This window comes from Stegostoma tigrinum, chromosome 14, assembly GCF_030684315.1.
Source record: "Stegostoma tigrinum isolate sSteTig4 chromosome 14, sSteTig4.hap1, whole genome shotgun sequence".
Lineage (NCBI taxonomy): Eukaryota > Metazoa > Chordata > Chondrichthyes > Orectolobiformes > Stegostomatidae > Stegostoma > Stegostoma tigrinum.
The window spans coordinates 24,257,237-24,279,983 of NC_081367.1; the positions used below are offsets into that span (position 1 = coordinate 24,257,237).

The 22,747-nt window shown below is 38.4% G+C and overlaps 1 protein-coding gene across 1 annotated transcript in view; it reads right to left on the reverse strand.

The window, feature by feature from the left end:
• prss16 (serine protease 16) overlaps window positions 1-7,506 on the reverse strand; it is a 43,895-nt gene extending 36,389 nt beyond the window's left edge. Inside the window, exons 1-2 of the mRNA XM_048542393.1 lie at window positions 6,850-7,506; window positions 1,111-1,292 (exon numbers count right to left, since the gene is read on the reverse strand). Coding sequence (XP_048398350.1) covers window positions 1,111-1,292; window positions 6,850-7,059 — 392 coding nt within the window. The 5' untranslated portion in view covers window positions 7,060-7,506. The remainder of the gene's footprint in view (window positions 1-1,110; window positions 1,293-6,849) is intronic.
• Window positions 7,507-22,747: the final 15,241 nt, after the last annotated feature.

Below are 22,747 nucleotides of genomic sequence, written 5' to 3' on the forward strand. Positions count from 1 at the left end.
TCACAAATCAATGTTGGTTCTCTCTGATCAGTTCCTCTTCAAACTCCCCACAACAGATTTTAGGCTAATAGGTCTATAAGCACATGATTTTGTTCTCTTAACTTCCTTAAATTGCGGAGTGACACATAATTTTCTAGTCTAAAAGAACAGTTTTGGTGGTCTTGATGACATTCTCACCTAATTTCTTTAACATCCTTCAAAGGAAATCATTAGATCCTGGTGATGTGTTACATCACACTGCCAATATTTTCTTTGCTTTTACTACAATGTTTATGTTAATTTTGGTGAAGTCTTATCCTTAATGCAATATCTTTGAAGTTTCTGGCCTGCTAACCTCTTCCTCTGTTGCAGTGACTGCCTCAAAGCCCAGATTTTCATCCTTGAGGCAGGAAGGATGATTTAGACAACTTCCTAGTGTTGTGATTCTGCTTTCTGTCCACCAGTAGCTATCCATTCTATTATCAGTTTTGGGATGGACAGGAGGGGTAGGGGCTTTGGGCTGGTGCCAGGGTAACAGCCTCCAAAAGCAGGCCTGAAGAAGAAACAAATGCAAGCAGACACCAAGTTGAACAAGTTTAACACGTTTCGGGTCAGGACTCTCCCTCAGAAATCGGGGAGGGGAAGGGGGCTCTGAAATAAATAGAGAGGTGGCGGACAGTGAAATTGACCATATGGTAAAGTTATTGCTGCCCCTCCTATTTATTTATTTCAGAGCCTCCTTCCCCTCTCCCATTTCTGAAGAAGGGTCCTGACCCAAAAAGTCAGCTTTCCTGCTCCTCCGATGCTGCCTGTCCTGCTGTGTTCATCCACCTCCACACTGTGTTATCTCTGACTCCAGCACTGGCACTTCTTACTTATCTCTGAACAGGTTTGAAGATCTGTGTCGCTTCCTAGTTCAGTTTGTTCAAAGAACATGAGGACCTGCAACTCTTACCCACTCCCTCAACTCACATGCCCACTCGCCCAATATTCTCTATATATTGAATCACAACTGGAAAATAACCCAATAAGTGCTTTGACTGCTAGAGCAATTCTAGAACAAAATAAGAACAGAAATCAAATATCATGCACAGTTGTGAAAATTAAAGCAAGCACAACGTTTAAACCTACGTTGTTGGCTGACTTTTCCCATAAAATCGATGCTCTATCAGTATACAGAGGGCACCCAACTTTTCTGCAAATGTCAGCCAGGCACCATAATCCATCCATGCTGGGTTTGCAGTTCCTTCTCCACCAATCATCAGAAAGACGGGACCCCCAGGCTGATAAAATGTATCATTGATATAAAATCTCTGGGAAAATAAACAGAAAAATGGAGCAGGACGAGTTTGCCAAATTGACTTGAATTTTACTCTAAATGTACACACTGGTCATTATTATTTTGACCAGACTAAATTCGAAAGTTAATGACTGAATAAAAGACTGAGAAACTAGACCAAATCTTTGCACTGTAACCAATAAATAGTAGCTACAACAAAAAGCTTCTTGAGAGTAAAGCTCGGATGTCTTCTGGGAAATTATCACAACAATAAAAAGAACAAGGTCATTACAAATATGAATTGATCCAAAGAAAGCAACCTCAAGGACATTAAATACATCAGTCAGACAAATACTCATATTAACTTATCAGCAATTACGTGATACTGCTACAGTAACATTTTTACAGATGTACCTGTCTGCTATGGAAAACCTCTTTTAGAGATGGACAAAACTAGGAATTGTACTGCCAAGATGGACCTTTTAAATGATAGTAAATTCTCACCCACTTTTAAGAATTATCCAATTGTAGAGTTTAATTGTTTACATTTATTCATGGGATGTGGGCATCACAGAGCTAACATTTATTGTCCATCCCTAATTGCTCAGAGGGCAGTTAATAGATAACTACATTTGCTGTGGATTTGGTGTCACATATAAGCCAGACCAGGTAAGCATGATGGTTTCCTTCCATAAAGAACATTAGTGAACGACATGAGTTTTTCCCAATAATTGATAATGGTTCATAGTCACCATTTGACTCTTAATTCCAGATTTTTATTGAATGTGTATTCTATCATCTGCTAAGGCAGAATTTGAACCCAGGACTCCAGATCACTACCTAGGTCTCTGGATTAATAGGTCAAGCGATTGCAGAATGCCATCAAGTTAAAGTTACTACCAAACTATTCACTTTATATACCACTTATCCTGTTACAAAGCAGTTGCTCAAGGTTATTTATACCCAACCTTACTGCTGACAAAGAAATTCTCAGACTTGAATGTGTGCTTGAGTGGATCTTTGAGCCACAGTTTCAAGTGCAACATTTTGCACAAATCCATGGAGTGTATATGAGCAAGTGCAGCTAGCAGGATTCAGCACATGTACAAATTTTCCAAGGTATGCCAGCTTGTATCTTAGTTGATGTTGCTTTATTTTGCTTCATTATTTCCTCCTGTACTCTGCATGATGGCGAGCATATTAGGATTAAATTGGAGCGATTCCTTTACTTCCAAAGTAAGAAGCAACCGATAACTTTGAACCACATATTCGAAGTACTGCAATGTGATGAAACTGGTGAGAAGTCAGTAACCAGATTAAGTTCATTTGGGTTCCCACAAACAATTGAGTGCACCATCAAGAAAAGCAAAAATAAGACAAAGACTTGTGTCCAAAGTGCTACTCCAGTTAACGTGGTGAAAATTTTAACTTTTGGGCAATGCCCTAGGGCCATCCTTCGCATCTGATAACCTCTCCACAGAAATACATGTAGATAATCACCCTAAGCACAACTTATCATTTATTTAACCCACAGATGAAAATATTGTCACTGGGTTCAAGCTGACAAAATGCAAGTTCTGGTGGGGCTACAACATTATTCGGGAAATTAACAATACTACATTGCTTGGCAAGAGGTTAAACAGTTAACCATGAACAATGTATGGCATAAGACTATCCACAAAATAATTTTTGAATTTCATGGCTTTGATGAACTTACCAAATCTATTTCCCAAGGCATAAAGACGTGGTAAGATCTTTTTTTGAAATAGGCAAAGATAATGTTGAGAAGTTTTTTGAAGCTAGGTACAGACTAAGAGGAGAAATGTAGCTGGAGTGAAAATGTGCTATATCAGGGAAAGATGAAGAAGAGCAGTAATCATCACAAAGCAAGCAACAAACATTGTAGCACATGTCAGAAGCATTCAAGCTCATTAAAAGAGCACTAATTTTTTAAAAAAAATCATAAACCTTCAGCTCTCAATCATTCGAAAAGTGATGAAAAGAAGTAACAGTGCTATCAAGCAGCACTTGCTTCACAGCCACGTTCACTTTAGGTTTCACCAGCACCACTCAGCTTCTGACCTCATTCTGGTCCTGGCTCAAACACGGACAGAATAGCTGAATTCCAAAAGTGAGGTAAAAATGACCGCTCTTGATATCCCGGCTGCATTTGACTGAGTGACCATTTGATTAAAGAGCCCTAGCAAAACTGGGGTCAACAGGAATCAGAGGGAAAATTATCTACTGGGTGGAGTCATATCTGGCACAAAGGAAGATGGCTGTTGGGCCTCAGTCATCTTCAAATCCAGGACATCTCTACAGGAGTTCCTCAGTGTAGCGTCTTTGGCCCAACCATCTTCAGCCGGTTTATAACTGATCTTCCCTCCATCATAGGATCAGAGGTTGGGGAGATGTTTGCTAATCAGTTTACAAAGTTTACCATTTCCAACCACTTGGATATTGAAGCAGTCCATGTCCAAAAGCAACAAGACCTAGACAATATTCAGATTCATTAGCGCTGCACAATTCCAGGCATTATTAAATTCTCTCTTGTTGGAGATGGCTATCGCCCCTCGACATTTAGTGGCACTACTGTTACTGATTTCTCCCATTACTAACATCCTGGGAGTTTTCACTGACCAGAAAATGTACTGAACTAGCAATATCAGTACTGTGGCTACAACATCAGGTCAGAAGCTGGGAACATCACAGTGGGTAACTTGCGCCAGAATGCTCCAAAACTATCTACCACCTTCAAGGCTCCAGTCAGGAGTGTGATAGAATATTCCTCACATGCCTGAATAAGTGCAGCTCCAACAACACTCAAGAAGCTTGATACTAGTCAGGTCAAAACAGCTCACTTGATTGGCACCATCTCAACAAATATCCATTCCCTCCACTACCAATGATCAGTAGTAGCTGTGCACCATCTACAGACTGTTACTGAAATTCAACAAGGCTCCTCAAGCAGCACCTTTCAAAATCCATGAACACAATCATCTAAAAAGACAAGGGTAGGAAATACATGGGAACACCAACATCTTCAAGTTCTCTTCCAAGCTGCACACCATTCTGACTTGGAACTACATCTCTATTCCTACAGTGTTGCTGGGTCAAAATCCTACAATAGCCTCGCTAACAGCACTCTGCGTCTTCCTACACCAAATAGACTTCAGCGGCTCAAGAAGGCAACTCACCACCACTTTCTCATGAGCAAGTAGGTATGGGCAATAAATGCTAATCCAGGCAACAATGCCCATATCTCCTGAATGAAACAAAAAGACCACCCCAGCCATTCGCATAACTGAGATACCCATGGCCAAGAACTGCTGATTAAATTTCTGAATGATAATAAACGGATTGGAAACAGTTTAATGTGGGATGTGGTATTTGCTGTGATATTGTACTTTAACAAGTTCACAACATAACTGGTCTTGTATGGAGCCACGTGGTGGAATCCATGTGTCCTGGTGTGAAGATCAACACAAGAAATGAATTACTCAACCGGCAGGATGGGTCTAAAAGATGAGTTACTCAACAGTACGATAAAGCCAGGTGAGGTAGGAGAAGCTGGGACTAACAGTCCGGGAGCAGTTCTGAAGGTGGACTTTGTGAGCAAGTGCCCCATCAGCACGCTTGATCAACCTGAGGGCAGACAGGCAGTATCACACTCAAAAGAGAGCATCGGTTAATGTAATTGAGATATTTACTTACTAACCTACATGAAGTATATTAAAATACTCTGTTTAAGTGGAAACCTGTATATCCTAGTTGGTACTTGATACCATTGAAAAGCACATAGGACAAGATATACACAGGTCAACACAAGTAAAGATTAAGATGCAACAATCTATTCAAGCATTCTTCACATCTCCAAACCAAGACATTATCTAAAATGAACAAAAACTGGGACATAAAGGCCTCCATCTTTTTTCCCCAGTTACTTCTTCCCACTTTATTGATGGGGAGTGATAATTGTCTTTGTGTATTATTTATATTTGCCTTACATAAAGTGAGTGTTTATGTAAATTAGTAGGACCAAAATTCGTGGTTGGGTACATGTCTCTTCATGATTCATTCATCTAAATGGGAAAATTTGCCTTGATAGCAGATTGCATATGTGGGAAAATGTGAAGTTGTTCTCTTTGGCAGGAAGAATGAAATAGTAAAGTATTACTTATACAGTGGAATTCAAATTGCAGAGGAGGATTTAGGTGTTCCAGTGCATAAGCCACAAAAGGCTTGTGTGTAAATTTAGCATTAATTAAGGAAGCTAATGGAATGTTATCCTTCACTATGAGAGGAATTGAACATAAAAATAAAGGTAAAAACTGAAAGAACTGCATATGCTGGAAATCAGAAACAAAAGCAGAAATTGCCGGAAAAGCTCAACAGGTCTGGCAGTATCTGTGGAGAGAAATCTGAGTTAACATTTCTAGTCCAGTGACCCTTACTCGGAACTGAAGGGTCACTGGACCTAAAAATTTTAACTTTGATGAAAGTAAAGATGCTACGCTTCAGCTATACATGGAATTGGTAAGACAACATCTTGAATATTCTATGCCATTTCAGTCTCATTATTCAAGGGAAGATGTGAATACATTGGAGATAATTCAGAGAAAGCTTACTCGATTTATAACTAGAATGGGTAGGTTTTCTTATGAGGATAAGTTGGTCAGTCTGAGCTTGTGTTGACTGGAGTTTAGAAAAATGAGGGATGACTTGATTGACATGTATAGGATACAGAATGGTCTTCAAACGGAGAGTATGGAAAGCTTGTTTCATCTTGGGGACGAATCCAGAACAAGGAGCCAGTGTTTTAAAATTAGGGGTCAGCTTTTCAGGGCAGAGATGGGGAGATTTCTTTTCTTTCAGAGGGTGGTGGAATTTTGAAACTCTCTGCTCAGATCTGGAGGCAAGGTTATTAATTATTTGTCAGGCCATGGTGGATAGATTCTCATTAGGTAGGGGAATCAAGGTGTATTGCGGGCACATGGCAAGATGGAATTTAAATTACAAGCAGAGCAACCATGACCTTATTGAATAATCTTGCACACGCTGAATGACCTACTTCTGATCCTATTAAATAGGTTTCTGAGTCTGATAGGAGTAATTTCAGTTTAAGTCATGTTTCGAGGACTCTTTCTATTACTTAAAACAGAATATTCCTGCACAGAACAATTTTGAGACAGTCATAGGAGATAAGAGAACAAGAAAGTATAATTTAATTATTTTACATTTTATTAGATTACAAATGTTTTCTGCTTATTTAAGTTCTAGAGGGAAACTTTTGCATAAATATTTGATAATCCACAAAGTAATAAAAGACACTTATCATTAAGATTTCCATTTCTCCATTACTTGCCAGAGGATTTTTTGGAATTATCTCGCGAAGTTTCAATTATCTTATTGAAAATCGGCAAAATGTTCTGCAAATGTGACACAGAACACAATGTATTCTGTTACTAAGCCACATTACATTGTATATGTAGGCGTCTATAAAGCTTTTAGCAGTCAACGAGAAAAGGATTATCCTGGCGGTTTGATATTTACTGCAGTCCCCTGTATCTCAAGAATGCATTGAAGGTTACCTGTTTCCACACCCTCCCATCTGCGGCGTTGAAATGATCCAGTCTCTGGACGAACCATTGCTCTGTCCCTCTAAGACGTGATTTGTGCCGTACAATCCGGAGGTACCTCGAATTATGAAAACCTAAAGCACACCACTCACAGGAAACCAAAAGAACAACAGACAACACAAGGCGAGTCATCCTCATCACCGATATAGCCTCACTACACATTTATAGACATTATATGAAGACGTTTATCAAGAAGAAGCGATTTAATGGACAAAAACTTCTTGGATCAGCTGATGCTACACAAGTCACTGGAACAGTGACATTTGGCAGTCGCATCCTGTACAGTCATGTGGTTCACAACGTTGCACACTGAGCAAAATTGGCAAAGTAAGAATCACAATTGTACTATTTCGGCATCACAACTGAGTGAGTTACATCACAAAGCTATTGGAAAGAAGTTCTAAGAATAATGAACGCGCTGTTATCGTTGAAAGGACCATCTCCACAGAATACTATGGAGCACATCTTTCAGATCTGTCCTCAATTAATTTTTGTTTATTTCAAATTCCCGTGTTCTCTAGTTATTACGGAACGTAAACATTTTTGAGGTTATCGCTCAGGAAATGAAATGGATTATATATTTTTAAAATAGTCTATTCTATCGCGATGTACACTACCAGTCACGCTTGCAGACGCAGACTTTTGCAAGTCTGCTGCCAGCCTCTTGAAAATGGATTTATCATAAATGTTTTGAGCTGGCCAGTGCGTGCCAGTGAATTAGGATCTAACTTAAGGCACAGTTGTAAAAGTCTATTATGAAATCATTTGCATTCATTAGCGTTTTTGCGCATAATCAAAACATCTAAATAAGTCACAAAGACAACTGATAGAAGCATAGTTGTTGTGATGTATTATATAGAACCCCATTGAACTTAGAGCACAGAAATAAGCCATTTTGGTCCAACCAGTCTCCCCGATTCATTTAATCTCGGTGTCTTTATTCTCTCTCATTCTCTTATCTAGTTTTCCCTTGAAGCCAACCACGTTTTTAGGTTATCAGCCACCCTCGGCAAAAAAAAGTGAATTCCACATTCTAATCGCTCGTATAATTGAGTTTATATTAATTAGTAACTGTTTTGTAGTGACGGCCAATATTTTTGGAGTCCCCACATGTGGAACAGAGATCCCATCAAATCCTTCATCATTTTACAAATTGTCAACACTCAATATTCACGTTTCTGAAGAAAACAACTTCATCTTGTTCAAACTTCCTTGGCAGGTATAACTGGTAAGTTCTGTCATATTCCTTGGACATTTTCTTTTGCATCTTCTTCAGTTTATCAATTTTTTTCTGTTAAGAGGATCAGAAATGTGTGCAACAGTACAAATCTGATCTAAGCTTCTATATAATTTTAGCATAATTTCCCTAATTTTCAATCTTACTCCATTACCGTAGAAAGGTATTAGGGTAAGCAGTTAACATTATATGATGTCCTATGAATGACTTAATAACAGGAAATCTTAGTTGGTGTTGATTTCTGGCAATAACTTTCATTGTATGAAAATATGCTTTATTTGTAATCTGTTGACTATTACAGGCAAAGGTTGAGGATAAAAGACATGAGGATAACTGAGGGATAAGATTTATGACCATCTGGAAGAGCATGGCTTGATCAAATACAGTCAACACGGCTTTGTGAGGGGTAGGTCATGCCTTACAAACCTTATCGAGTTTTTTGAGGATGTGACTAGTAAGGTTGATGAGGGTCGAGCTGTGGATGTGGTGTATATGGACTTCAGTAAGGCATTTGATAAGGTTCCCCATGGAAGGCTCATTCAGAAGGTCAGGAGGAATGGGATACAGGGGAACTTAGCTGCTTGGATACAGAATTGGCTGGCCAACAGAAGACAGCGTGTGGTAGTAGAAGGAAAATATTCTGCCTGGAAGTCAGTGGTGAGTGGGGTTCCACAGGGCTCTGTCCTTGGGCCTCTACTGTTTGTAATTTTTATTAATGACTTGGACGAGGGAATTGAAGGATGGGTCAGCAAGTTTGCAGACGACACAAAGGTCGGAGGTGTCGTTGACAGTGTAGAGGGCTGTTGTAGGCTGCAGCGGGACATTGACAGGATGCAGAGATGGGCTGAGAGGTGGCAGATGGAGTTCAACCTGGATAAATGCGAGGTGATGCATTTTGGAAGGTCGAATTTGAAAGCTGAGTACAGGATTAAGGATAGGATTCTTGGCAGCGTGGAGGAACAGAGGGATCTTGGTGTGCAGATACATAGATCCCTTAAAATGGCCACCCAAGTGGACAGGGTTGTTAAGAAAGCATATGGTGTTTTGGCTTTCATTAACAGGGGGATTGAGTTTAAGAGTCGTGAGATCTTGTTGCAGCTCTATAAAACTTTGGTTAGACCGCACTTGGAATACTGCGTCCAGTTCTGGGCGCCCTATTATAGGAAAGATGTGGATGCTTTGGAGAGGGTTCAGAGGAGGTTTACCAGGATGCTGCCTGGACTGGAGGGCTTATCTTATGAAGAGAGGTTGACTGAGCTCGGTCTCTTTTCATTGGAGAAAAGGAGGAGGAGAGGGGACCTAATTGAGGTATACAAGATAATGAGAGGCATAGATAGAGTCGATAGCCAGAGACTATTTCCCAGGGCAGAAATGGCTAGCACGAGGGGTCATAGTTTTAAGCTGGTTGGTGGAAAGTATAGAGGGGATGTCAGAGGCAGGTTCTTTACGCAGAGAGTTGTGAGAGCATGGAATGCGTTGCCAGCAGCAGTTGTGGAAGCAAGGTCATTGGGGTCATTTAAGAGACTGCTGGACATGCATATGGTCACAGAAATTTGAGGGTGCATCCATGAGGATCAATGGTCGGCACAACATTGTGGGCTGAAGGGCCTGTTCTGTGCTGTACTGTTCTATGTTCTATGTTCTATGTTCTATAACTGTTTTTGCTCAAGACACAGTCAAGAAATAGTACCCAATATGTGCTTTAAATTGAATTAACTGGGTTAGGCTTAAAGGAGTACAAATTTGGTACTCCATGCTAAGAAGGACATTAGCATCAGTGCAGGCACTGGAAGCATCCCAACTGATCAGACATCTAGGCTCTTCTAATTCTGGCCTCTCGTGCTTTCCTAATCATAACTGTCACGATGGTGGCAATTGCTTCAGTTGGTTTGAGGTTTCCTTAAAACATACGGCTTTCATTAAACTTGGTCATCTGACCGAAGAGCTCCCCATGTGGCTGTGTGACTTAATTTGTTTGATTATGTTTCTGTGAGGCATCATTTATTTTTGAGAAAGGTCTGACTTCATCTTATTTTTATTTTCCCACTAGAGTTTTATTGAAATTGCAAGTAGAAATCTGATGTACACTTGTCATCATATAAGGTTTTGTTTATAGTAAGTACTTTAAATATCCATTTTTCTTTATTGTTCTGATGTTGCTTCTACACTGTTTTCATTTTGTAATGGAACACATATTTCATTACATTTATTGTTTGCTATAGACTGGATCATTTCTTTCCTTTATTCTTGTATGGGATGTGAGCATTTCTAGCAAGGCCAATATTTATTGCCCATTTACTGTTGCCCTTGAACTGATTAGCTCTAAATGGTCACTTCAGAGGATAGACTTGAATACCACATTGCTGCAGATCTGCAGTCATATTTAAGCCACCAGGTAAGGATGGCGGATGTCCCTAACTAAAGGGCATTAGTGAATGGATGTGATTTTACAAAGGACAATTGTTACATTGCTGACTTTTAATTCCAGGGTTTATTAAATTCAAATTTTAACTTCTGCAATGGTGGGAATCAAACACATGTACCAGAACATTTGTCTGGCTTTCTGGGTAACTGGTCCACAGACATTACCATTATCTCATCTCTTCGTACAAAGATGTTGCATTACATTTGCACAAACTTCTGTGAAGAGTTATTCAGGGTTTTCTAAGAGTTTTAACCATTCTTCAGAAATGTACGGAGCAGAAAATTTCTTGAACTCTGTTGAAATTAAGTTGAATCAGAGGCTAAAACAGAAAAGATTTTCAAGAACATTATGTGGTAGGGTGGCAACCACAAAGTACTGCACCTTCTGGTGAGAAGAAAACATCCAAAAATATTGCTTTTTGCAACGTCGGAAGTGCTTGTAAATTCTGGGACAAGTAATGCAAAACTCAAAAGTTTAAATTTCCGAGTAGAATATCATAGATTTAGACTTCAATGATTTCTTTCAAATTTATCTCCGAACATGTTGGCATTCTTCAACTAGGACATTGTGAACAATCTTAAAGATCAAAATGTTTCAGCATAAAGGAGAAAAACATTGAAAATGCATTGTATGTGGTCTTGGCACAAATCGTCTTTCTATAAATTTCACAAACACAGCTAACATCACCTAACATAAAATAAATCAGATGACAATCTAACACCTGGAAAAATATAAATGGAGAAGAAATTTAAAAGGAAGTTTTAGGAAGATATATTCTTCCATCATCTAGATATACAATAGTTTGTGTCAGTAATAATTCCAACTCTAAACCCTTAATGCAAGCTTGGAAAAAATTGGCTTAACTTTATTACACCTTGATAAAGGTCAGCTGCTTTTGCGTACAGTAACTTTAACTCCCTTTACTGAAACAGCTTCCTCCTTGGTATCCATATCACGGTGCACTGTGCCATTTACAGTCAGGATCTGAAAACATATCAATGAGATCAATAACTCCAATTACAAAATATATCTGTCCGTGTGTTAATCTGGTTGAAATACAAGGAAGAAATGATAAGAATTTAAGAAATTAGCTGATATTTGTACTGCATTTACAATGTCAGAAAGTTTAGAAACTAGCAATGAGGTCCATTTCTCATGTCTAATTGTAAATGTGACGTGAAATATATGAGCATATTTAAATGCCATTTTTCACATGGTTGCAATAGTTTGGCTGTCAATGTGGTCTCTATTTGCGATGAGATGATCATTTAGACAGGGCTTCTGCCTTATAATGCTTGTTTGCACTGATGTGCATTCAAAATATTTTGCGCTGACATAAACTGGTCATGCAATAAAGCCAATGTTATCAGATTGTACAGGGAATTACTGTTCCTTAAGAATCAACAACTAACCTCTCATTTAAAAATTGTATTTCTCATACATAACAATATAAATGTATTCTTACCTTATAAGGCTGACTCCATGGCCCTTTTCCAGTCACATTCACTGCACGGACCCGGAACAAGTACTCAGAGTTTATGTTCAGGTTAGTAGCAACAAAGTTTGTGCGTCTGATTCCAGAGAAGACCCCAGCTTGATATTGAGGTATAGCCATCTCTTTGTCAATTGAAATGATCTCTTGGAACTGCAGCTCAAAAAAGAATACGGTACGTTCTTCCACTGGAAACAGCCATTTCACCTATTTAGACAAAATTTAAAACAAACGGATGGTAAAATTTGAAGTAGTACTGTTGATTGACATTTCCTGGTGTACTAAATAACATTAAAAAATGCAGATAGATGGATCAGTAATTCATTTGTTGAGAAATTCATAGAAATGGCAGATGCTGAATCATGATAATGATATAAATAAAACATGGAGTCATCATGTATAACATAATTATAGACATTAAGTTAAAAAAGTATAAAATAATAAAAGGACTGCTGAAAAAAAAAGTATGTATACCTATAATTACAATATATAGTAAAATTCTGATCACTTTAATTGACAGAATAAAATGCAAAATCCACTGTACTCCACATTTTGTTTAAAGATCATAAATTATATGTTTCAGAGATAGTAGGAACTGCAGATGCTTGAGAATCTGAGATAACAATGTGCAGAGCTGGATGAGCACAGCAGGCCAAGCAGCATCAGAGGACCAGGAAAGCTGACATCACCAAGTGGAAGCGAAAATTTCCAGCCGACACATCCCCAAAACACTCTTAGATACCCTGTAATTATAATTTTCTAAGTTGTACTCACACTTAAAATTTGCTGTGAACATGTCTAAATGGAAGCCATTGTGAAAGGTTTGAGTCTTCCTCCACTAATCTCTCCCCTACTCCCAAATACAATTGCAGTTACTCACTGTCCACACTTGATACATGAAATACACCAAGCACATTGTTTAGAAAGATCTCAGATTTGATCTCTTGTATCAGTTGAATCTCAGGTGAAGTGGCTATAGAAGTATAACAGCTTTCTCAGGCTAGCGAAAGGAAAATTGACTAAGGTTAAGAACTAGAAACTTACCTTGTGCACAGTTTCTGTGCAGAAGTGAGGAAAACAAATTAATTTCTTAAAACAACTGGGCGAGAATTGAGTTCTGTGATAGTCTTTTATTTAGAAAGTTGAAACCTAGATTTATGCATACACTTCCACCCAGCAATACATCGAATGCCATCTTAGTACCAACATTTCAGCATGAGCATTGAACAACTGCTGGCACTATTTTAACATCAATCAATGTTTGACATCAGTGTGCCATGCTGCTTTGACGCCAAAATTGCCCTTTCTAAATGTCATGCTGATATTAATGCTGTCATAATTTCCCACAATTGAACAAGTGTTCAACAACACAAAGGAACCCCATTTTGCATCGGCACACCTTAAGGGATCACTTAGTTTAATTGTTGGATTATTTCTTCTAGCTGCTGTTACAATTCTATGCTTTTTGGATGCTTTCTTTTGCTTGTTCAATTTTTTCCGCAGTCAGAAGTGTAAAACTATGTGGGTCTGATGTACATTTTTACGAAAAAATGTTTTAGCAGGATATTTCTGCTTTAAAAGCTGTATACTGGACATTAAGTTCAAAAAGGCTCTTCAAGATGAAGGCTACAGCAGGTCGTGTCTGTTATAGGAGACTATTTCAAAACCTATTGTAACTACATAATCGCAGCCTTAAATCACAAAAAAAAGCAATGTTTGGAATTTACCTGGCCCTGGACAATACAATGGGTCCTTCTAAAATACAAACAGTTCTTCTTGCTTCAACAGACATCAAAGTGGTGTTGAATAGCAATAGTTTGAAAAGCTAATTAGTTCAACTAAAAGACAATGGACAACTCTTGCTACAGAACCTGGATTGATCCACTCTCACAGTGGGAGAAATTTTGGAGCTCTACAAAATTGACTTCACTTAGACTGAATATAGAAATTGTGAGGCAACGGCTTCAAGAAAACACCTTGCGCAGGCAGAAAGGTTCTTTCTTGAGTGGAGTGAAGAGAAAAGGAATACATAGAACAAATACTTTTTTATTTGAATGAAACTCAAGCAGTGTGAAAGTTATTCAAGACCTAGGACTCTGCTCCCTCTTCTGAAAGTGGATTCTTGACTTTCTGACCTGCGCATTGAAATCAGTAAGGGTAGGCAACAACATCTTCTCCACAATAATCCTCAAAAACACTGCGTAAGCAGCCCTTACCTGGCTCCTTATATACTCACAATTAAAATTCAGCTGTAACTCCATTTACAAATTTGCTCCTGACACCACTCTTGTGAGTTGGATTTCAAACAATACGAGACAGAATACAGGAAAGAGATAGACAGTTTAGTGGCATAGAGTAAAGACAATAATCTCTCACCCAACATCAGCAAAATGAAGGAGCTGGTCGTCAACCTCAGGAAGCAGAGTGGAGGACACGCCCATACCTGTACCAATGGCGCTGATGTCGAGGTGAGCTTCAGGTTCACAGGAGTAAATTTCACTAACAATCTATCCTGGTGCATCCATGTCTGCATAACAGTCAAGAAAGCACACCAACGCCTTTATTTCCTCAGAAAGCTAAGGAAATTTGGCATGTCCAAAATGACACTTGCCAATTTTTATAGATGCACCATAGAAAGCATCCAATTCAAATGCATCACAGCTTGGTATAGCACCTGTTCTGCCCAAAACTACAAGAAATTATAGAGTTCTGAATGTAGCCCATTCTATCACAAAAACCAGTCTTCCTTCCATTGACTCCATCTGCACTTCCGGCTGCCTCAGGAAAGCACCCAAAATAATCAAAGACCCCAGCACCTCAGGTTACCCAGGCAGAAGTACAGAAGTTTAAAACATCATGCTAACAGATTCAAGATCAGCTTCTTTGCTGCTGTTATCAGACTTATGAATGGACTTCTCATATTTTAAAATTGATCTTTCTCTGTGCCTTCTTTGTAGCTGTAACACTATATTCTGCATTCTGTTCTGTTGTCCTGATGTACTTTTGTAAGATATGATTTGTCTGCTTAGCATCCAATACTTCTCACTGTATCTCAGTAAAGCTGACAACAGTAAATCAAATCAAAAATTGTGAAAGCACAGAACTAGTGAGAAACAAAGAACCATCTCTGTCCTCAAAAATCTGCCGTCCTGCAAAGACTACCGCTTCAAGAAACACCATCCATTCATATACGTTAGCCAGTGCACCTGCTGAATCAGAGTTCAAGTGTTAACCTCTCCGTTTCAACAACAGGGAACAATAATAAACCACAGAGACATATTAGACTTCCTTACTATGAGTATGCTTGTTCTTCTTGTTACTTGTTTTGATCTTGCTATTTGCAATTTTTACTCAATAACTTTATCTATTTATTTATAACAAACCTTCACTAATAACTTGGAATAAACTAACAATTACCACAGTTAAACAAGGAAGCTTAGCTGTGATCTAACTTTCACTGGAATTATTACAAATAAAAGGAGGGATATCTAAGCTATAGTAATGTAGCTGTCTGACTACATGGCAGTCATTACTAGTGGCCATGACAAATAGATAACACTGAAATACTTCATGGTAGTCTAAAGGCCTGTGCTGATATATGCCGCTTCCAGATTTGAGTGACCCAAAAGACCTACCTTTTGGAATTTAATCTGATCGGGACAATGAACAGAAGTTACAAATATCAGGCTGATACTCTATATGAGGAAGGACGAGGAGGAGGAGGGTGACCAGTGGACATCATAAGATCAGAGATAACAAAAGTGTAGAGCTGGATGAACACAGCAGGCCAAGATTTGCTCAAGATCTTCAGAAGTAGACTAAGGGAGTTGTGAATGAAATGTGGCAACTGTTGCTGCAACAGCAACATCAAATCAGGGCAGGGAGACAATAGTTCTCAATTTTTTAATGCAACTGATTCCTTTCAAACTGCTGCTGGAGATAAAATCAAAATCTGAGAGTTTGCAGTGCATTTCTGCACAAGGAAGGTCAAAGAGACACAGATTCACCTCTTTCCCTCTTGCCAGAGAAAATCAAGTAGAGTGATCATGAGAACTTGCTCAGAATGCAAGCTTCTGTTTGGTGCAGGGTTCTGTTAACGCCTGAATCACTAAGCCGTGTCACAGAGCTATGGTTTGCCCATGTGAATGCTGTCATTTTCCTGAGCTGAAAGGGATTCGATTTTCATTGTGCAACTGGTGTGCAATGATGAGGCAGTACTTCCTTCAGGTAAAAGGCTGTAATCCTGGTAGCAGTCGCAATTCATTCACTCCGCAGCAATTCACTGTGCCAGCTGCATTTACTCACCGCAACATGTCACTGGGCGACATTAGATTTCCAACCGTGATCTGGTTCCTGAGTCCAGTCCAGAATTTAGGCATTTGCATACAAACAGAACATGCTGCCACAAAGAACAGTATATGACAGACCATTTTCAATTGAAATAATGCTTCTGCTTCATGGGCAAATTTGGAAGAGCTCTGCATTATTCGGGTGCCAAGTTATCATGAATTATGGAATCTTGCGTATCAGGGATGAAGCTGGGGAGCAGCAGCATGCAGAGTGGGAGGCTGATGTGGAACAGGAGTACACGTAACAGGAAGTAGAAGAATAGGAAGAGCATTGGAGGAGTTAAATGCCAGTAGCCACTTTCTGTCTGGTCTGCGCTTGATCAAACAATTAATGAGCAGTTCTAATAACCTCACCAACAGCCTCAGATTGTTTATCTTTCATCAATCACTGGCCATTACATCACAAAATGCAAAATCAAAGGTCATCAGAAAATTCATATACCATTGCAGATTATTAATTACATCATGCAATACTGCATCGCAAAGTTCCTGCAAGGAGTTTTTCCAATGCCTCAGGTATGAATAATAGGAAAACTGCTGAGTTCCATCTGCCAAAACCCTCGGAGCAGCTCTGCACATAGCTCTGCCTGCAGGCTGCACCTTCACAGCCTGGGTCGTAGCAGTCTACTGGCTCACAAACAACAGGAAGAGCATTGCTGCTGTGTGAGATAGGGCCACAATTCCTCAGGGCCATGGCCAATTTCCTGGAGTTACACATGCAATGATCCCAGAAACCTGTTCAATAAGAATTTGATGGTTTATTGTGGCACCCTGGAAGCTCTTTGGAACACTGGTATTCGAAGTCATGATGTGCTTCCATTGCAGTGCTCACAACTTTAGTGAAAGTACTAAATGCTAAAATCGGAGCTATGATGTTGGCCATCAGATACTGCATCAGAGTTCCACAGTGCTGTTAATGAAAGTGACCACCCTGTACTTCATTTTGAAAATGGCGTGTTCCACGTTCCACAGCCATTTGCTAAGTTCATCCTGTATTCTTTCAAAATCGTTGATGTAAAATGCTCCGGTGCAAAAAGAATTGACTTACATATACCTAGAAGTCTTCTTATTCAACTTGGCTCATCAAAGTCATCATCTAACTCATTTTCAGAAGCAATGTGTGACCTCGCTGTCTTGTGAGTTGGTGGCTGTGATATCCTTTTTCCCTACCTTGACTCCAGCAAACTTCAGCAAACAACCTCCATATGTCCCTTCTGTTCGAGGCTCTAAAACGGTGTCAGTATCTGAGCTGGTAGCATTAAGAGTAAGATTGAGTGACCATGTCCCTTTCTTTTTTGCTCAAAGTATTACAACAGTGATAGGTTTGAAAAAAATCCCCCAAGATGTAACAGACTCACTGAACTCTCCATTAAGTTGCACTGGACATTCACGCCAGCAATCACCTTAAAGCCAACAATGCGAGGAACATTGGGTATGGGCACAAATCATTGAAAAAAGCAGGCAGCTTTATCATGCATTTATCTGAATTTATCATGCCTGTCTACAATATCATGAATAGGCATTGGTTAGTCATGCATTATGATCTCTGCAAATATTTTCAAGTCTTAACCAAGTTCATTCCCATTAAATTCGCAATGTTCTATAGACAGAAAACAGGTAACCAAAGAAGAACAGGCATGTCAAGTCTAAAAGGAGAAAATTTGAGAACTTGTAAGTAAAGATGTTGCCATCACTTAAATTGTAATTTAGTAAAACCGCTTAGCTCTAACAGATTGGATTTAAATGGATTAAGTTATGCTCAAAGCTAAAAGCTTCATTGGAAAAATAAAACTGATAACAAAATGAATAATTTCAATAAGTTTATCTGTACAGGGTAAATATTACCTTTGCAGAGGTTCCATCCACAGTGTGCTTGTATATAGTAGGAGCTTCTGATAGTTCACGACTTAAGGTATTCACAGGCTCATTCAGAAAGTAGTGTGTTGATATTTCTGCTGAGTCATTATTTCCTGTGTCAAATTGTACACGATTATCAAACAAATGAAGTTTTCCAACATTGCATGTTAGTATAACGTTATTCATCTGAGACAGCAATGGATCATTTCTTGTACCTCGGTTTAAAGTAATGGTCTTTTTGGGTGTGTATGCATGACAATGTTTCTTATGATCAGTGCTAATGTGGATGTCACTCTGTGGTCTCAATTTTGGACAAGCTCGGTGGCCATTTCTCAAAGTGTGGGTTTTTGGAAAACTAATATTGTACAAGTGATTTGAAGAATGACTCTTGATTGAATCTTCAATGGGTGTCTTTGAATTCGTTTCAAAATTAGTTGTTGACTGTGATTGACCTTGCATCGACAGTGCAAATCTTCTATTGCATCCAGTTTGTGCTTGATGGCTACTTCTTACAAAACTTTTAGTTACCAACTTTGGATTCCTGTAGTGAGGTCGACACCCAAGTTTATGCCTTGACCTTCTGGTGTGAAGGACATTATTTGCATTCCACAATTGCAAGGGTTTTGAAATTTCAGCATTGCTAAAGGATTTGCTTTTTGCACTGTAGGATTTGGTTCCAAGCAAATAATGCATTTTTTGTTTCCTGACATCCATTTTGTATCCCTCTGAACTGTACTGTTGTTGATGCTGGGAACTGTGTGTGGTCTTTACAGAACATTCTCTTTCAGATGAAGAATTCAAATGTTTGCAGCAAAAATTATTTCCAAATTCACCATGTGATCTGACACTTGAAAAACTGTTGCAAGCATTTTTGGACATTTGACTCGTGGATGAACCATCACTGACAAAACAGCTTGAGGAAATGCTTTTCTCATCTTTAGAACACATACTCTTGCCTAAGTGTTCTGAACCATTCTTAATAGAATCTGCTTGAGATGGTTCTGTATTGGGAAAAGTACAAGGTGCAATCAATTGCAAAAGTGGTGAAGTGATTTTACCATTCTCTCTTTCCACTGACAAGCAAGAACTATTGAAGGAAGAGTTAATTCCAGTGCCACTGTCTGGCAACACTCCAGAAGGAGTGCATAATGTATGATCTTTCAATAAGTCTATATTATCATTATCAGTTGGATGCTTACCATCTTCTGTTTTAAGAGAGGACTTTCCATTTGAAAAATAAGTATCTTTCTGATGTAAGTCTACGCTGAATGCATCTCCACTGATAACAGTCTCATTGCTACACTGCTGCTGACACTGCCAAGCAGATATAACCCTTGTATTTCCAGAAATACACATGAAATTTGTGATTTCAGATGGGCTTTGGCAGTCACCTGATTCTTGATTTCTGTCAATATATAGCATTTTTGTTGGCACAACTGAAGCATTTTTACAGGGGTCAGTTCCATTTGCATTGCAAAAGGTATTGTTTATACCCTTGAATTCAGGGATTTCAGTATATTTACAATGAACACCACCTGGCGACATACTTGCGTCAAATTTGGAACAGCACAAGAGAGGAAAATGCTGATTTGTACTGACTGGAGTCCGACTGTCAAATTGGTATTTATGATGTTCAAAATTTGGCAGAGATTCACAGCAAATCATATTAGGTGCATTTGAAATCACATCCATCTTCGAAGTAAAATGCTTGCTAGAACTTGTAGCATAAGTTGATGAGTCCATATCAGTTTCATTTGAAATGGCATCTGTCTTAGATGTGCATTCAGAGTTGCATATGCTGGAATCTGCCACATGACTACATGAGTCTACATTGGTTGAATTTATTGTAACATTGTTCTCAGATGCACATTTAGGTCTACGTTCGGAAGAACTTGAAACATTTGTGTGAAGATCTGAGTTGTGTTCATCCAAGCCGAAAGCAGCTGTACAAGAACGTGAGATACAAGAGCAAAGGTCTAATTTTGGAGAACTTATGTTGGTATGAACTTTAGACGTAAATGATGGGCAATGTAAATTAGGCGAAATCTCATGTATGTTGCCGGTAACTTTCATCTTCTTCATTTTGTTTGGAACATTCAACGCTTGAACCTTTTGGAAATCTCCACTACATAAATACTCTGAGGCAGTATCAGATATTTGTGAACAAAGTGCATTAATTGCATCTTTTAAATGATCTACATTGAATTCAAAGTCTTCAAAAGGAATTACAGCTAACGATTTATTAGGAATAACATAAAGCATGCTTTCAGTCAGCCGTTTGTTTATCTGTGCAGATGTTTGAAGGAATATAGCTGGACTAGTTTCCTTGAAAGCTTCTATTGCATATAATATCAATCCTTCCAATTGTAACATTAATTTTGATGCTGATTCAATGAAATTGTCAACTTCATTTTGCTTCTTTATATTTTCACTTTTCATAATATCTTTAATTATCTGCTCTTGCTGTTTAAGTGCTTCTTGTAAGGAATTAAACTCCTTAGTCACCTCTGCATTTCGTTGCATTGCATTTAGCTCAATGTTAGTTTTCATTAACTTCAACTGCTGAAAACATTTTTCATAATTTGCTTTGACTAAAACAAAAGAGCATACAAGTTAGAGAATTCACTAAAGACATCCTAGGTCGAAACAATCGCAACATTTTGATGTAATTTGCAGAACCTGGTTGTCATACGAACAGAGTAGTGCACAACTATAGAAAACTAAAATTATATCTGACTATGTAACTTAAGAAGACCTTGAATTTATATTACAGAAATATATTGTATAAAAACATTTTTAGCTCAAAATTATAGTTTCAAGTAAAGCAGTAGTAGCCTACCATAATTGAATGTTGCAATCGTTAAACTAATAAACTGAATGGAAGCAAAGTATTCTTGAATGAGAACACAAATCAAGCAATCAGGGAGGTTGTAGTCTGATCTCTTTTCTTCATTGGCTTCAATGGAAAGCTTTGCTAAGATTAATTTTACCCCAGTTACATGCATTACAGTTATTTTCTTTCAAGTGCAATTTCCTGTGTACATTCTAACTAATTTAACATGTATGCGAGATAAATTCAATTAAGTGATGTCAAATTGGCTCAATTTGCATATCATGTACCTTCAGAGAAATGTGAGACATTCTTCTGCATTTCTGCTACTTCACATTGAAAGGCCAAGTCAAGAGAGTATAAACGATGATTCCTGTGGGTACTCAATTTGCATTCATCACATATTGGCAATTTATCCTGTACACAGTAATGTTTCAGATTTGTAAAAGGATGGTAGAAACACTTAATTTGATCATCGGTGTACGATGAAGGATCCATCAAAACATGAGATAGAAATGCTTTATTCTTGTGAATTTTTCGAAGACATTTTTCACAGAAATTTAGATTGCAGTTGACACACTTCTTCATTGCAATATGATTGTCTTTCTCATCACAAAGTTGACAGAGGATCTTTGTTTGCTGGGGGTTTATTCTACCTTTTCCATTTCGCTTTTTCTTCTTGACATTTTCAGCATTTGCATTAAATGCTTCTTGTCTGTACCTTGTCACAGTATTGTTTAGCAAATAGTTCTCTGGGAACTTAACTTCATCTTCTTGGTTGAAACAGAAGCTTTCCTTGCATGAAGGGCACTTAATACATATTTGACCCTTCTTTTCATGCTTTATTTCTCTGCTGAGACAGCTGTCACATAAACTGTGATTGCAAGGCAACAAATATGGGTTGTTGTAAAGTTTTCCACAGGCTGGACAAGTGAGTTCTTGATACACTGTACCATTTACTTCTTTCTTTTTTTTCATTTTGATCAGTCCTTATTTTCTTGCATGGCATTTATTGAAATGGGTCTACAAGAAATAATTTTGTTAGAAGAACTTATTGAAATAATCATACCAATCTGTGTTTAGTTCAAACATTGTTGAAAAATTGCCACAAATTATTCTGATTCCATGTTATTATATATAAAGTATTAGCCAAGTTTAAGAAAATTCAAGTTCAGGACTGATAAAATAGTGCTTAAATCCTAAAAATATGTGTTAGTAAATTGGAAATTGAAAGCCAACAATGATTATGTAAAGACTTTTTGTGACATGTTGTTTGTCCTTCATAATCGAAGATTACAATGGCGTAAGCTTGAAGTAATTGAGGGACAAAAATAGAAATTGCTGGAAAAGCTGAGTAGGTCTGGTAGCATCTGTGGAGGGAGGTCAGTGTTAACATTTCAGTTCGAGTGACCCTTCCTCAGAATGGATGTTAGCTGTGAAAATATTGGTGTATATGCAGAAGGTAAGGTGGACGGAGGGGGTAAGGAGTAAACAATAGGTGGAGATGGAGCCCAAAGAGAAAGAAATGCAATTAGACAGACAAAGGAGTGAATAACGATCTGGTGAGGAGGGTGAATTAACTGTTAATGAGGACTGTTAGTGACAAACAATAGATGGTGTCTGATAACAAAGTGTGGAGCTGGATGAACACAACAGGCCA